General features: G+C 34.5%; 1 protein-coding gene across 2 annotated transcripts; it reads left to right on the top strand.

Annotated features, from left to right (window-relative positions):
* The first annotated feature begins 3,158 nt into the window (after window positions 1-3,158).
* On the top strand, window positions 3,159-16,472 carry LOC101260368 (SH3 domain-containing protein 1). 2 transcript variants are annotated; one of them, XM_010327342.3, is made up of 11 exons: window positions 3,177-3,476; window positions 3,572-3,639; window positions 6,342-6,455; window positions 6,894-6,963; window positions 7,049-7,197; window positions 8,031-8,132; window positions 8,371-8,565; window positions 9,913-9,975; window positions 10,144-10,278; window positions 10,379-10,453; window positions 16,102-16,472. In XM_010327342.3, exons 2-11 carry the CDS (start codon window positions 3,580-3,582, stop codon window positions 16,225-16,227), a joined length of 1,089 nt encoding a protein of 362 aa, XP_010325644.1. In that variant the 5' UTR covers window positions 3,177-3,476; window positions 3,572-3,579; the 3' UTR covers window positions 16,228-16,472. The 2 variants fall into 2 exon arrangements, with proteins under 2 accessions (XP_004246038.1, XP_010325644.1); XM_004245990.4 differs by having other exon boundaries at window positions 3,159-3,639.
* Window positions 16,473-18,221: the final 1,749 nt, after the last annotated feature.

Genomic DNA, 18,221 nt, shown 5'->3' with positions numbered 1-18,221 from the left:
CAAAAAAATATTTACGATTCATAACAACAGTTTTAAAGAGAGGAAAGATGAGCAAGATCAAAAGAGATAGAAGAGAGAGATGATCTAGATATAGAGATAGAGCAAAGAGGTGAGTATGTTGTATCTTAATTAAAATTAAGATACATATATACACATTTACACAATCTTTCCTTTCTCTCTTAAATTACGATCGTCTTCTACCTATTTCTCTCAGTCTTGCATGAAAGTTCATATATTAGCTTTGATATTGAAAATAGATACACAAAAACATATTGTACCGTTTCAAATTAAAACGATAAATACAATATGTATCATTTTTATGATACACAAATTAAAGAAATATTGATACAGGTATCAAACTTGAAATAAATATGTAAATAGAGTTATTTCAAATAATAGTTGTACTAGTTATTTTAACACTGGTTTTTTTTATCACACAAATATTATTTTTTCTGATTAATAAGCATAATTGATTGTATCAATCGAAAATGATATAGGGCCCGTTTGGATGGGCTTCATAAAAGCAGCTTTAAAAAAGTACTTTTGAAAGTGCTGAAACTTATTTTTAAAATAAGCAGTTATGCGTTTGGATAAAAGTGCTGAAGTTGTTATGCCAAACGTGAAAAGGGAAAATGGAAGAAAGAGATGTTAGGGTTATATGGGTAATTTGGAGATTGTATAAAAATATTAAGGGCAAAAAGATAAAAATGTGGTCAACTTAAAACAACTTATAAGCTAAAAAAAAAAAAAACACTCCCACCCCAGCTTTTAACTTTTGGCTTAAAATAAATTTTTTAAAACTTAAAATAAGTTATTTTGAGTATTGCCAAACAGTTAAATAAGTCAAAAACCAACTTTTAAGTCAGTTTGACCAGCTTTTAAGCTGAGCCAAACATGCTCATAGTTTGATGATGTGTGTATTGATTTTACATACAAATATATTTTTTAAATATATTTGATCGTATTAATCCAAGAAGAAGAGAAGATTTAAACACTGAACATCAAATCAAGAATACATGATGGAAAATTTTGATATATCAACACTAATTCAACAACAAAATGAATCAACAATCAATATATAGTCATCCAGAATAACATGAAGACTAAAACCAAAATGTATATAGAAATAATTCAGGTAAATCTTTTATGTGGCGGAGGGCAAAAGGGGGATATTTTCTACAAAATCTTATATTATTTTTTTGAAAATATCACTAGATTATGAATATATAACAACTATGTTTATTTTGTTATGTAGTTTTTCCTTCGCATAAATACCCTAAAATGGGTGCTCTTTAATTTTGGGCTTCTTAAGTAACAGTACAGTGACAACAAATACTTTCAAATATAAATTGATCGTAGATATATGCAATATATCATATTGTATAAATAGTTATGTAATGTATTAATATTGTGTAAATAATATATAATCATATGCATATATAAGGTATAAATATGTATCACAAGTGTATACAATTATATCAACTTATACAGTATTAACACAACTACAATAATTTTTTTTTTTTGACGAACTGATTTTTTTCAATGCCGAACAATTCAAATCTCCTTTAAACGGTCTCAAAATTTAAATATGATATCCTCTATCGATGTTTGAAGTCTTTAATATATTATTCACTCTAAATGATTCACATTTGTAACATGTCAAAAATTAATATTTGAACTTTGAAACTCTTTAGTTATGAATTAATCCATTTTTTAAGTGAACATGAATATTTAATATTAAAATTTTAATCTAAGCTTACGAGCTCTTCAATAATGAAATATTGAACTATTTTTTTTTTATAAATTAAATCTCTAATATTATGAAAATACTATTATTATGATTTTTTTAGATACCTAATTAGATTAAGATGTGTATTGTGTCAATTAGTTGTCAAATGCAATTTTTTAACAAATGCAACCTATATAAAGCCTCACTTTCCCAACATTATTGAATTTTTGCATTTTAATTATTTTGTTTTTGTATTGATCTTACTCAATTTAAAAATATTTAATCTGTAGGGTCAGTCTTCAAAATTTGACTGAGTGTTAGTTTTAGGGCCCGTTTGAATGGGCTTAATAAAAGTAGCTTTAAAAAAGTACTTTTAAAAGTGCTGAAACTTATTTTTAAAATAAGCAGTTATGCGTTTGGATAAAAGTGCTGAAGTTGTTATGTCAAACGTGAAAAGGGAAAAATAGAAGAAAGAAATGTTAGGGTTATATGGGTAATTTGGAGATTGTATAAAAATATTAAGGGCAAAAAGATAAAAATGTGGTCAACTTAAAACAGCTTATAAGCTTAAAAAAAAAAAGCACTCCTACCTCAGCTTTTAACTTTTGGCTTAAAATAAGTTTTTTTTTAAACTTAAAATAAGCTGTTTTGAGTATTGCCAAACAGTTAAATAAGTCAAAAACCAGCTTTTAAGTCAGTTTGACCAGTTTTTAAGCTGAGCCAAACAGACTCTTAATGTGGATCTCGTCAATCAAAACTATATCATCCGCAGATAATATAATTGCCCATATTCTATCATATATATGTTTAATTGCCATAGTAAATACTACAAATACTCATTTAACCTCCAAGTATCTTCATAAAACCTTAATTGAGACTTTTGTAAAAACAACAAAAAGGACAAAATCAAACAACCACCTTAAACTATCCACCAAGATACAATAAAGAAAATGTAAAGGAGAAAAATAAAATGAAGTGTTACATGCCATATACTAGACTAGAAAGGTGCAAATAAGTTACACACTCTCTCATTGTTCCCAAAAGCAAATCCATATTACTAGAATGTTAGAGACATTGCACGAATAAATCCAATAATTCAAGAAATGATCCAAATTTAAAAGAGAGAGAAAAAAGAAGTCGCACATTTACTTTTTTTTTAAAAAAATTTCTCACTTGATATCGTCGTACATTGCAGGACTCATTCAAAATGACATTTTAATAAATTTTCTTCATATCTAAGGATTTCATATTTAAGGATGAAACAATTCACCACAATATAACACAATCTATATTGATCACACACAAATAGTCAATCTTGTACTAAAAAAACAAAAAAAACTTATTCGATATTCTTAATATTTATTGAAATTCTCATAGATTAATTTGAAATGAATCAAAGATCTTACTTAAAAATCAATCAGTTCACCCTGACAATAGAAATTATGTTGGTCACACATTCACACTATAATACAGTCAGCCTTGTAAACAAAGAAAACTTGTATTTCTCTCTGTTTTCCACTATCTTTTTACACATCCACTATTCTTCTTCCTCTGCCGTTTCAATTTGTGCAGAAACAGTAACCGACAATTTTTCTGCTATGTCCCATAACCTTTTTATATTTCTTTCCAGCCCCACTTTTTATTTTCTAATTGGTTCTTGCTCTCCTGGTATGTTTTGTTCCTGTTCCTAACATTACCTGTAACAAAAAAAAGATTCTTTTTCTCCAAGAAAAAGGGCAAACTCCATGTATGTAAAGCACCTTTCTTTGGTTACCTTTTACTTGTTTTTAAGTGGGTCTGAGTCAAGATTTTGAAGTTATACTTTGGGGGAAAACTGTGAAGGACCTAATATGGAGGCTATAAAGAAACAAGCAACTAAATTGAGGGAGCAAGTGGCTAAGCAGCAGCAGGTTTGGTTATTATGTACTTTGCTCATTTATGTAGTGTTGTATTTGTTTTTTTTTAAGTATTTGGTAGGAGAAGTGACAAGTTACAAATTTTTTTTTTTTTTGGATTAGAGACAAAGTTGAGATAAGTTTTAATCAATTAGCATAATTGTTCCTTGTTTAATTGAATCAAGATTGCATTTTTATTAATATTATTGCTTATTGTGAGTTACTGTATTGTTTGATTATTGGGGTTTGAAGTTTATTTGTAGTCTCTTGGAATTTGTTCTACAGTAGTTTTGGACTTTGAGCAGTGGTTTGAACAATGGGACCTAAAGTAGCCCTGGGAGGATTTATTGAGCTTTGTGTTCCTTTGTCCTTGGGATGGATGGCAAGTCTACCATCAATTAGAAAAGTTGCGTGATGCATGTAGCAAGGCAAGAACAATCTTCTGCTACCAATGAAGTAACAAGTCAGTAGAACTGGAGAAAAGTAAATTTAACTAAGGTTTAGCCTAGTGGTGAGGAACCGCAATCTCGAACCATAAGTTGGGGGGTTCGAGCCAACAAGGGAGTAAAGTTACTAAAGTAGGAAAGGGCCATTGTTATCAGGGGTGGAGGTTCACCTATATAAAAAGGGTGATTCTCCTGACAAACTTTGGAGCTATGTTGTGAACCAATCCCTAGAGCATGTTCTAAAGATGTAAATTTGATTTTCCCCTTAAATTAAGAGGAAATAATAAAGAAGAGTCCCTTGAATGTCCATTTTTGGTGGAAGAAATGCCTGCAAGAACCTTCCATATTAACAAAGTAACACCTCCCACTCGAGAAGGTCTCATGAACATGGCTTTTGATCAATTGTATTTATGAGCTTAGCTATTGCCAAAGCATCAACCAGAAACCCTATTGTGACAATCTTCGGTCCACCATTGGGTGGTGGTGAAAACCGTGTTCCTGATAGCAGTCTTGTAGGTAAGAGTGATGGCAATTGACTAAAACTTGGGACACAATCTTTTGTCGTCCCTGTTTGGCTAATGTGTTCTCATGCCTTACCAAATGTTTGTTAGCATGAATCCATTTGTTATGATGTGTGACATTTGTATCCCTATGACTACTTCACGATTAAATACAATCACTTGGACTCCAAGGAATAGACTACTTTGCCATTTGCTAGAACTTTCTTTATTTTTTATTTCGTTGGAGCAAGTAAGAAGAGGTGATGGCGAATGAGGCAGCGTATAGATTTCATTTGGCAAAGTATTATTCTTCTCCTCCTGTTGCTTGGTACAGCGGGAAAGAAAGACACCTATATCACCTTTTCTTACAGCAGAACCCCACTCGTTAGCTCCCTTGGCCTTTTACTTCGTACTTCCTACCCTAAAGCCTTTGTTAGGTCCTTCACAGTGGGTGTAAGCCCTGAAAGCCTTTTGGTATGTTGGTAGAGCAAGAGGCAATTAAACCCAAGAAAAGGATTGAAGCCCCTCAATTTCCTGCAAATTGGCCATTGAGCTTTTGGTATAGGTGTCCAGAGGATTCTACAAAGAAAGGAGGGGAAAAGGCAGACCAAGCAAAGATCCTACTCTTAGAAAGGGGAATAAATCATTTTTCTGTATGCACGCTAGATGTATATGTAATTTCGATAACAATTTGTTGATTTCCATTTTAAGTTGGAGCATGTGACCTTGATTATATACTAAATGAAATTGCGCAATTATACAACAATAAGTTTTTATTTGACAAAGGTTAAGTAATGAAATAGATAGAACCCTATGCAGAAATGGGTTTATTACATGAAGGTAGGTAGTGTTACTAGCATATCTTGTGCTGGTTGCTGTTAGCAATCTATCTTTCTTGACTCATCAGTGAATCTGAGGAGATGGCCTGAATATGACAAATGGTCTGATTGTTCCTGTATCAGCACCATTAATTCAACTTCCACTGTAAGTTATAGTACATGTCTATCCAGTTCTCCTAGGTGCATCTTAAGGCGTCACTGCTCACAACAGTTGAATTTAATTAGTGGTTCATGCCTGTGAATTTAACCTCTGGCTGGTATGAGAATGCAACAAGACGCTGTTCTCGGCTACTTTCCAGCATCATGCCGTCAACTTAATTTATAATACAATATTTCATGGGATTAATTTGAAATATTATATTTATGAGTTTCTGTATCTCGTATTTCTCTTTTCTGTAATGTTTCGGTCGGGAAAAGAGTTACTTGTGAGTTCTAATTCCTGTTCCTGCTGATCTAGTCTATGAATGTGTTTTTCATGATAAAATCTGAAACAATTTTCCCCAAAATTTTCAAATCACAACTGAAACAATAATGAAATGTGAAAGTCGGTGTACTGTAATTGTTAGATGCAAGTAGAAAGATGCTCTTCTTCAGACAATCTTCCAAGGTAAACAGGGAACCTTACTCCTGGATCATCTGTCTGGTCTTGTAATTTCTAGAGTTTTGAAGAAATTGAGTTGGACGATAAATAAAGAAGGGCTAAAATGGAGATGACTAAAATGACTTTGACTAGTAATGTTATTCCATAAGTAGCTGACCCTAATAGGTGACTCAAGGTCAACACTAAAGGAGTAAATCCAAAACTTGACAGATCATATACTTGGGTCAAACTTGTATGGTAATCATTAATACATGAGTTCAATCATCAATGAAGATATTTTATGAAGGTTCTTGACTTTATCTGAAAGAGCTCATATTCTTCTTGTTATTAGGCTATTTTGAGACAACTGGGGCACTTGGGCCATGAATCTGTAATGGTCGATGAAGCAGAACTGGAGATTCATCAGCGACTTCAAGAATTATATATGTCTACAAGGGCTGCAAAGGTATAACACCAATGCAACTTTGTTAACAATTTTCTGTCTAGTAGGAGAGTCCTCAAACTCAAAGAAGTGAATTGGATTCAATAGAGATTTGCTAAAACTAGGCCCCATTATGCGTATTCCTAATCCTAAATTCAATGTAGGTAGAGATCCATATGTATATATAGTATCAATTTCGATAGGACTGAATGACTATAATGAGAATGCATATAACCCTATTTGCTTGGTTCAATATAGAATCAACTTGATCATTGGATTAGAAGTTCATAACCTTGGCCATTCCCAATTTTACGTGGAGAAGATCTGCTAATTCTTTGATTCCAGTTAGTAAGAGGATTTTGAACACTTATTAAAACAATTCTATTAAGAATGTCCTTTTGTTAACAACATATGGATCTTTCTTGCAAGGAAAAATCTAACTTGCTGCATTGTGTTTAACAGCATTTCCAGAGAGATATTGTTCGTGGTGTAGAAGGATATATATCAACCAGTAAAAAACAAGTGGAAATAGGTCTGTGGACTTCCATTCATACCTTATGTTGCTTCAGTTATTTAGCATGTATATGGAAGTGTCAGCTTTCAACTTGATCTTGCAGCTAGAAAGTTGGTGGACAATTGTTATAAATATGGGAGCGAGATTCAAAATGGTCCTTCTACCTTGCCAAAGGTTGCCGTGGAATTTGGTACTACACATGCTGCAATGGAAGATCAAAGGGAAATTATGCTAGGAGTTCTTGGATCACAGGTTAGATCTATGCTTGTTTAGCTTTACAGTCATATGCATTTCCAATGGTATACCACAAAAAAAGGATATTTACATTATGGAGATTGAAGGTCACCTGATGAAGGTCATTATTGTATGTCTTTACCTTAGCATTTTGCCTATTTTGCTCCATTTCTTGCAACGGGATTTGTGATGTGCTGCTGATTGCAGAGGGATTGTGATGATCAGAAGTCTTGCCTAGTTTATGAAGATATGGTCTTACCTTTTTTGTGGGAGACAAAATGCTTTCTGATTTTAAGATACATAAAATAATGCTTGATAGTTTAGAAGAAAAAATGACTAGAGACCAACCAGGCAACATAAAACAAACAGACATGCATAAGGTCCAAAACAATGACCTTCTCAATCTTTGTACGATTAAAAAAACAAAGCATCAGTAAGATCTAACTTCTAATTAATCATTTTTGAAAAACATTAGGCATTATGTGCTGTGGCAGAATTTTGATCTGTCAAGCGCAAGGCTATCTGTTTCTGATGTCTAAATAACACAACAAGAACGAGTAGTTAGGTATCTCCCTGACTTATCATATGATGCATTAAAGTATGTCAAGCACATATATTCACTTATGATGAGAGCATTTTATCTGGGTTCTTTGAACCGTTGAATTTGGGGCGAGATATTTCACTCTTGACAGGTTAAAACTTGCAAATGGTATAACTTGATGAATCTTTTGCTAGTATTATGCCTAGTGCAGTTGAGTATTTCTTTCTTGATTTGATGAGTCTGATGTGACAGACACATTTCTTGGTTCATAGAGTACATACTGTTTGATCATTTTTCCTTTTAGCTGTAGGTTTGTGAGCCGTTGAGAGCATCAATACATGGTGCTCCTTTAGAAGATGCTCGCCATTTGACTCACAGTTATGACAGAATGCGCCAGGAGTTCGAATCTCAGGTATCTTTCAAGCTTCCATTTTTTCCATTTACGGGTCTGTTGGGGGTTGGGCTCATGTAAAAGGCTGTTTACTAAAAGAAAATAAAGCAAGTAATAGTTAGAAAACAAAGAGATTGTACCCCTTCAATCAGCATATCTCTACACCCTTCTCAAGGAGGTTGTAATCTAATTCTATATCAGGTTACATCGTGTCATGCAAGATACCTGGCAGTTCTAAGTAGATTCCTGCTCTTTTCAGGCTACTGAAGTAATAAGACGTCAATCAAAGTTTAGAGAAGCTTCTACTGAAAGTTTGGCAAAGCTTAAAAATGCAGAAACGAGATTGTCGGAGCTCAAATCTTCAGTGTTGGTTCTTGGCAAAGAAGCAACTGATGCCATGTTATCTGTAGAGGAGGAGCAACAACAGATTACTTTCCAAAAGCTTCTTACCATGGTATTGCTGGTTTCTCTTTGATCATTCAATTTTTATGCGTGTTATGCTTGTAGAAGTATCATGATTGGTCTTGGTGTTGTATTGATTGGCTATTTGGCTTAGTTATTTGCAAATTTTGTTTCTCCAAGTAACTTTACTGCACTGATGTACAAGTGGAGATTGTTACATTTCAAAACTATTATCTGTACATCAAGTTGTTAAACATCTTGATTTGTCCTTAAAGAAAGACAAATTGGTTTATTGGAAACAAATGGTGACAGAATTCCACTTTTTGAGGTTTACTTTCAGAAGAATCAGAACAGTGAATTTTACCACTTTTTAGGACATAACTTTCTGACATATTACGATTTGTGTTAGACTATAACTTTAACTGCTTAGTCAAAATGACCTTAAATTGATATAACTTTTGGAATTTTAGTTGCTAACTTCAGTCATTTGAAATAAAAGAACACCATGTACGTAGAAACTTCGCAGTCTACCAAAAGTATAATAGTTAAAAACGCTTCTCATGATGGAGGAAACAACAACAACATACTAGTGTAATCTCACCATGATGGAGGAAACACATCTATAAATAGTAACCTACATCATTATCTCCGAAGTTGCAGGAGAAGTCTCAAACCTGGTAGTATCTTCGGGAAATCTTTTGGAGGTAAGGTCATGGGAGTGGCTGATCCATCTAAACTCAATGATGCACCCCTAGACTATTGTGATGACAATGCAGCTATTGAATTGAAGTCATGTTAGTAATTGATTTAGTAATATCAAAGTTAATGTAGCACGGGGAAAATATTAAATTAGCTAATGCAGCATTTGGAATAACAGGATCATAATGCTAGTTCTTGTAAATGTAGAAAGTAATTCTATTTAGTTATAAATTCCAGTAGCTGTGGGTCAAATGGTCTAGTAACTCAAATATCTGGAATCACCTAGGCATAATGGGGTCATAATCAAAATTTCTCTTCAATTCTGAATAAATGAATATTCTGGATGTAATGTTTTGCGCCTTTTTCATTATATCCGCTTGACTGATCATTTGTGAGATTGGAGATCCCTATATTCTTAGTTATTTTGTTTAGCTTGAGAACTCCTAGATTATTGTTTTCTGCTTTTCTTCCTTATTAATAAATGTTAATACTAAGATCTTCTTCCATTAGAAGTTTTAAAAAAAAAAAATCATGGCAGAGTTGCTTTGTGCAAGAAGTCTAGAACACTTCAGTGAAGTTCAATTTTTTCCGGCTCCTGTTAAAACTACTTCCCTGTCTAACACCATTTTTGCTTCAGCATGGATCACTTCTAATTGTGATCTATGTGATTTATTTATCTAAAAATGATTTTAGCTTGCAGGTCGATGCTGAAAGATCGTATCATCAGAATGTTGTTTCCATTTTGGAGAAGTTGCATTCTGAGGTCTGTAGATTTAAACAAATTTTATTTCCTTCAAGTCATTAGAATAAAACTATTCTATCGGGCATTTTCTGTTTTCTACAAGGGATGGAATCGTAAACATTAAAGTTGAGACATACAGATAAAAAAAGATGGGACACAAATATTTAACCTTTTTTTTCTTGGGGTTAGATGCTTGTAGAAGAGCAATTAAGTGAGTCACCTCCACAATCTTCAAATTCACCAAGAGTTTTGCATGATACAACTTCAAACGGAACTGAGCATCCAGAAACTGAGGATAAAAGTCCTACCTATTTTATTGCCAAGGTTAGGACTCCTAAAGGGCCGGCATATTTACTTCCACATAATACTCTAGATCTTTCAGTATTCGCCTCAATATTCCTTGATCTCCTCGATTCTTTGATAGGTCATGCACTCTTTTGATGCCCAAGCAGATGGCGAGCTAAGTCTAGAGGTTGGCGATTATGTGGTAGTCCGGCAGGTATTTATCTTCATTTCCTAGTTAAGCAATAGACACATTACACTGCCTCTATGACTGTTGCTTGCAATAACTCATGTCCTAGTTAAGCAATAGACACATTACACTGCCTCTATGACTGTTGCTTGCAATAACTACATGTAATATATTATATGTTTTGGTTGCGTAAGTTGATACTTTCTGAAGTACCTTGTGGTATTTACACCAGCTTAAAGAACTTCTGATTAGGATCCAAATCTTGAATACTTCTGTTCATAAGCCCCAAATGCTATCTTACAATTCTTTTGCAATGCTGTATGCTCAATCCTTGTTAACTATTAGTTCTTTTGGTAACTGAACACAAACAGCAACTTCCAAGCCTTACTCCATTGATGAGGCTTGAAGCTTTTACCAAAGAAGAAGAAGAAGAATGAAAGAGTAAAATTGTTGTATTGAAAAAATTGTTCCTCTACACGTGATCTGCATTGCTTATATAGCAATCAGATAATGCAAACAAAAAAATACAAACTAACTAACTAACTCTACACATTAATCAATGTAACAACCTACTGACTTGAAATTACAATATTAGGCCTAACTAACTACCAACTAACTTCAACTTCTAACTAACTTTTGAATAGTTAGTTGCTCCCACTAACTAACTCATCTTCACTTCTTTTAACACACCCCCTCAAGCTGATGAGTGCATAATATTGATCACTCCAAGCTTGCCTAGAAGATGCACATGTTGAACTTGGCTTAGCCCTTTTGTCATTATGTCTGCGAGTTGTTGATGTGTGTGAACATAGGCAGTGTCCACTTCTCCTGATTTGATCTTATCTCGGATAAAATGACAATCTATCTCAATGTGTTTTGTCCTTTCGTGTAACACTGGATTAGCTGCTAGTTGTATAGCTGATTTGCTGTCACTAAAGATTGTAATAGGTAATTGAACATTCACTCCCAATTCCTTGAACAATCCTAGAAGCCAAGTAATTTCTGAGACTGCTGATGCCATACTTCTGTACTCAGCTTCAGCTGAGCTTCTTGAAACAGTTTGTTGTTTCTTTGATTTCCAAGAAACTAAGGATTCTCCAAACTTAATCACATATCCTGTGATGGACCTTCTTGTGTTAGGACAGGCTGCCCAATCAGAATCACACCAGCAAGTAATTATGTTGGTAGGATCAGAGTGCAACCATATACCTTGACCAACTGAACCTTTCAAGTATCTAATCACTCTAGTAGCTGCTTCCATATGTGATTTCTTGGGAGATTGCATGAACTGGCTTAAGGTTTGCACTGCATAACTTATGTCTGGCCTGGTGATAGTAGCATACAACAATTTACCAACCAACCTTTGATATGAAGTAATGTCATGCAGCACATCATCATTAACATAGCCATTTGCTTGATCATGTTCTACAGAGGTTAATCTCAAATTAGACTCCATTTGTGTAACTGCAGGTTTAGCACCTGTTAATCCAGCTTCAGCAATAAGTTCCAATATATACTTCCTTTGATTCAAAATAATTCCTCCAGAAGCTCTTAATACTTCAATGCCTAGAAAAAATTTAAGTTCACCTAGATCCTTCAGCTTGAACTGTTTGTGTAGACACACCTTAACCTCAGCAATCAGTTGTGTGTTATTTCCTGTGATCAATAGATCATCTACATAGACTAGGACAATGACAATATCTTCCTCCTTCTTTAGTGTGAACAGTGAGTAGTCATGAGCACTCTGGCTAAAACCTGTATCTTGTAACACCTTTGTAAGCTTCAGGTTCCACTGTCTCGAGGCTTGTTTAAGTCCATATAAAGACTTTAATAACTTGCAGACTTTGTTTACACCTGGCTTTGCAAAACCTTCAGGCATTTTCATATAGACTTCTTCATCTAAATCACCCTGTAGGAAAGCATTGTAGACATCCATCTGGTACAATGTCCAGCCCTTTGATACTGCCAATGCAATGACACATCTAACTGTTACCATCTTGGCTACTGGAGAAAAAGTATCATGATAATCCAACTCTTCTTGTTGACTGTATCCCTTTGCTACAAGTCTTGCTTTAAACCTTTCTATCTCACCATTTGCCTTATACTTAACTTTATATATCCACTTAGAACCCACTGCATGCATACCTTCTGGTAGTTCAACTACTTGCCATGTATTATTATCTTCAAGAGCTTTGATTTCCTGCTTCATAGCATGTATCCACCTTTCATCTTGTGAAGCTTGATTGAAATTCTTAGGTTCTGTATACTCTGAAAGTTTACTCAGAAAACTTCTACACTCAGGTTTTAGCTTCTCATAATTCAAATAGCTAGCCATAGGATGTTTAGTGCTACTATGGCCTTTAGTAATAGCATAATCTTTCATCCACATTGGCTCCTTGATGCTTCTTGAAGATCTTCGAACATAAGAGTCAACATGTGATGGTACAACATGAGTATTTTCTGCAACTTCCTCTGTTGTACTTGGTCTAAACATCTGATCTTCTGAAGAATTCTCAGCCTCATTACTCTGACTGTCTTCATGAACTATACCAGTGTCTGCAGGTTCATTATTATCAATCTCAACTTCAATAGTTTGATTTCCTGCTTTCTCTAAGGGTGAACCATGTACATCAACTAATGGATCAAGTTGAGGCCTCACTTTAGCAAAAGGAAATGTTTCTTCATGAAATATCACATCTCTATTCACATGCACTTTAGTAGAGTAAATATCCAACAACACATATCCTTTCTGTAATTCTGAGTACCCCAAGAGAATAGCTGCACTAGCTCTGGCTGAAAATTTATCTCCTTTAGGCACTTTTGTAGCATAACAAAGACAACCTATAACCTTTAGATGAGATAAGCTAGGCTGTTTACAATAAAGTAACTCATAGGCACTCTTGTTGGAATTGACTGATGATGGTAACCTATTCATCAAATAAACTGCAGCCTTAATGCAATAACCCCAAAATCTGATAGGTAGATGAGCTTGGAATCTGATCGCTCTTGCAATATTAAGGATGTGTCTGTGCTTTCTTTCAACCACACCATTTTGTTGTGGTGTGTGAGGGCAACTACTCTGATGTAATATTCCCAAATGATTGAACAAATCTCCACACTGTGAATTAAGGAACTCTGTGCCATTATCTGATCTCACAACTTTGACATGAGAATTGAACTGAGTTTTGATCATTGAAAGAAAAGTTTTGATGGCTACAATGGTTTCTGTTTTTAACTGCAACAAATGAACCCATACAAATCTACTATAGTCATCTACTATAGTCAAGAAGTAATGCTTTCTATCTAGAGTAGGAGTCTTATAAGGTCCCCATAGATCCATATGAACAACATCAAACATCATGGATGCTCTAGTAGTACTAACAGGGAAAGCAAGTCTAGTTTGCTTAGCTAAAGGACAAACAGGACAATGTGCTGATATTTCATCACTTTTACTGCTTGTATCTATCTTGAGAAGTCTCAATATCTGTTGAGATGGATGTCCTAACCTTCTGTGCCATAGTTTTGTGTCTTGTATTACAGCTCCTGCAGCTACTATTTCTTGAGCACACTTTATTTCTTCCCTTTGTTTAGATGAAAAAACAGCCTTAAAACTGTATAATCCTCCTTCTTCTCTACCAATCCCCTTCACCCTGCCACTGCAGAGGTCCTGAAACACACAAAAATCAGGGTAAAAGGATACAAAACAATTTAGTTCTCTTGTAATCTTTGACACTGACAATAGACTGAACTTGAAATCTGGCACATGTAAAACACTTCTGGCCACTTCATTTTCAAATATAGGTGTTTCACCAATATGACTGACTGTAACCTTGTCACCTGTTGGAAGATGAACTTGATTCATTTGTGACTTTGTTAATTCATGTCTCCTAGTTAGTAGCTGCTTATTTGCAATGATATGATGAGTTGCACCTGAATCAACAATCCAATCCTGTATAGCAGGCTTTGTTATTAAACAAGTTGTAATACCTGCCATATTAACTTGCTTTGTTTCTTGTACATCTTTGTTCAGCATTTCCATTATTTGGTTATACTCCTTCTCAGTGAATGTTTGTCCCTTTGGCACCTTCTGCATGTTATTGTTTTCCACCTGATTATTTGACATAGCATTAGGATGATCACAGTGATCATTAGAGATGCTGTTTGCAGCTTGAAATCCTCTTCCATATCCACCATTATTTCCTGAACTTTGTCCCCCATATCCATTGAATTGACTTGTGCTTGTACCATTTCTTGTGTTTCCATTCCCATTTCCAAAACCTGGTTTCTTCCTTTGTTTCCAGTCACTTGGATAACCAATCAACTTGTAACAATTATCCTTTGTGTGACCTGAGAAATGGCAGTAATCACATTTCTTTCCCTTGTAATTTTCCTTTCCAGTTCCTTGATTCTTGTTAACACTCATTACCATAGAACTTGGTTTCTCAACTACATTATCCATATAACTTGAGTGCTGAATCTCATCTTCTATAATCATAGCATAAGCTTGATTCATAGAAGGTGTAGTTCCTTTGAGTAGTATTTGTCTCCTAGCCTGATCATATGATTCATTTAGGCTACTTAAGAATTGAATCAATCTCATCTGTTCCAAATGATTATTATACTCCTTCGACTGAGAACATGAACTACATGGATTTGGAACTATAGCATCATACTCATTCCATAGTGTTTTCAACTTTGAGAAGTAATGAGATACAGAATCTGTACCTTGTGAGAGAGTGGTAATATCTCTATGTAATTGATAGATCCTTACTCTGTTCACCTTGTCGAATCTTTCCTTTAGATCATTCCATACTGAGAAAGAATTTGTGGCATACACAATGCCACTAAGCAGCTCTTCACTGACTGTGTTCATCAGCCAAGATAGCACAATAGCATTGCAAGTTTCCCATTGCTCATGCAATTCATCTTTGTACAGATCTTTTGTGCAGGTGCCAGTTACGAAACCATACTTCCTCTTCCCCAATAATGCAATTCTCATTGCTCTACTCCAGATTCCATAGTTCTCAGATCCAACCAACTTGATTGGAACTAACACAGCACTAGAACTATCAGAATTTCCAATGAATAATGGATCATTCTGATCGATCTTCACTCCTACCATATCTGTAGATCTTAAGCTACAGATTATCACAAATTGACAGAGATTTAAACTCCTCTAATGATACAGATTACACTGCTCTGATACCATGAACACAAACAGCAGCTTCCAAGCCTTACTCCATTGATGAGGCTTGAAGCTTTTACCAAAGAAGAAGAAGAAGAATGAAAGAGTAAAATTGTTGTATTGAAAAAATTGTTCCTCTACACGTGATCTGCATTGCTTATATAGCAATCAGATAATGCAAACAAAAAAATACAAACTAACTAACTAACTCTACACATTAATCAATGTAACAATCTACTGACTTGAAATTACAATATTAGGCCTAACTAACTACCAACTAACTTCAACTTCTAACTAACTTTTGAATAGTTAGTTGCTCCCACTAACTAACTCATCTTCACTTCTTTTAACAGTAACTTTTGCGGAGGTATATTGTTATTTAACAATAGATGTTTATGTAGGCGATAGAACGATACAATCATTTAGCAAGCAAAATAAGTTGCATTCTAACGGAACTGCATATCGTTCTTGTTTAATGTGGTAACTATAGGTTGCTCCAAATGGATGGTCTGAAGGAGAGTGCAATGGCAAGTCAGGTTGGTTCCCCTCCGCGTATGCAGTAATGTCAGACGAAGTAGCAGCAAGCAAAATGGTGGAAACGGATACCACACCATAAGATAAAACACCAATCAGTCATGCTACCTTCATATAAAACTTGTGTTTTTTCTTTGTAAATTTCCACTTTGTACAGGTGTTTGAAGAGTTTCTCATTTTGCTTTTTTTTTTTTCCCTTGTTGTAAATGCATCAAAGCTTATAATCAAGTTCATTATTTGTTGATGAGGGAATTTTGATACAGGAAAATGGATTATTTACACTTGTAATTAATAAATATTATGACTAATTCTAAATCTTAATCCCCATCTTGTTGTTGGTCCCCACCCCAAACCTGAATCCCCCCGACCAATATTCGTCAACACAGAATAATTAGCAAAAAAAAAAGATACTTGTACCGCTGTACGTCTTGAGAAGATGTAGATAAATATAAAGGCTTCCCCGGTCGTGATCATTATCCTATTGGCAGTGATTGTGATGATTTTCATCATCATGTGATATAATACTTGTACCGCTGCTTCATCGCTATTAGAGCTTAGACCGTGGTTCGGTCATTTCCGATCATGCAGTATAATGTTGCGTTAGAGAATGTCATATATGTTTGTCCAAGTTTGATGAGAATGAAGAAGTTAGAGTTTTACCGTGTTTCCATATTTATCACCACTAATATATATTTACATGATGTGTAAAAAAATGAGTTGTCGGAATTATAGTGGCTTTCAGTATTGTATAATAAGTATCTATTGTTGCCTACAAGTAAGGTTTTGAACATGGTGTTCTTTCATTTCAAAGGATGTATTGGAAAACGAAAGCAAGAATATTAAGGAAATTTTCATTTTGTTTATTTTTATTTTCGGTAAATATTTATAGACAGAGAAAAAAAATATCAAAAATAATCTTCTTACCTTAACAAACCCTAACAACTACTTCTAATTTAATTAATAAATGTAAAAGAAATATTAAACCTACAAGGTAGAAATTCCTTTTAAATCACACCCCTTCCGGCGTAACTGACAACCTTTCGTACTTGATTTCACATTCATTAACAAACAATACGTATCAATTTTCCTCTTTCCATAGTCCCAAAGTAATGCTCTGCATCTTAATCGAAGATTTTCATAATCAAAATTGACTTTGATATGTTCATAACTCCTCGACAGACATAGCCAGAAAATGCACAAGTAAATAGACACAATCACTACAAAAAGTAAGATAATATATAAGAATTAGGACGTTTTTAGTACCAACCTATTAAAATATAAAACAACATACTTACTTTGATTCATCTATTTGTTATGAAATATTTTCACGTTCGTCATATGTCCATGGATCTTCAAAAGCTTCGTTGGCATAATGTACATTTGTGTTCCATTCTAAAATAACAATAGCATAACTTTGTTGACATAAGTTAAGAAATGTTTTCACTTGATTGGTTGTAGCTCCACCTATGACGAACTGCGTGCAAATAATACTTGTAAATAGTGTTTATGAATTTGTAATGTATGTAATCTTCATAATTGCATTACTAACTTCCTCTTCTTTTGTTCTAGTTGCTTACGACATTACCATTGGTACGTCTGGTCGCGGCAGAAGGAGAAGCCGAAGATAAACTCAAAGGCATGCCGGTCATGATCATCATCCTATTGGCAGTGATTGTGATGATTTTCATGAGGTTTGAACAAAATCATTCCAAAATGTTTACATGTATCAGCTCTAGCTATAAATAGGCTAGTTTGTATTTTCATACTGACAAAGGCATTAGCAATTGTGCATCACACGTTCATTTTGCGCATCAAATGTAAATTTCGTGTGATATTCGTGCATCATACGCATATTGTGTGATACTCGTGCATTCTTTGAGTCACATGTTCAGACTAAATTTAGTATTAAATAAAAGTTTCAACATGTTAGTTTATGGGTATTAAATAAAAAAGTGTCGTGCCCCTAGGCCCCTACCCCTACCCCATCCTCGAGGTTTCGTGTCCCGAGGCCCCTACCACCTTGAGGCCCACACTCACCCCCCCTCCTCGAGTCGTCGTGCCTCGAGGCTCCTTCCC

This window comes from Solanum lycopersicum, chromosome 8, assembly GCF_036512215.1.
Source record: "Solanum lycopersicum chromosome 8, SLM_r2.1".
NCBI classification, from domain to species: Eukaryota; Viridiplantae; Streptophyta; class Magnoliopsida; order Solanales; family Solanaceae; genus Solanum; species Solanum lycopersicum.
Note: the sequence above shows the minus strand (reverse complement) of the source record. Positions and strands in the feature narration are given on the sequence as shown.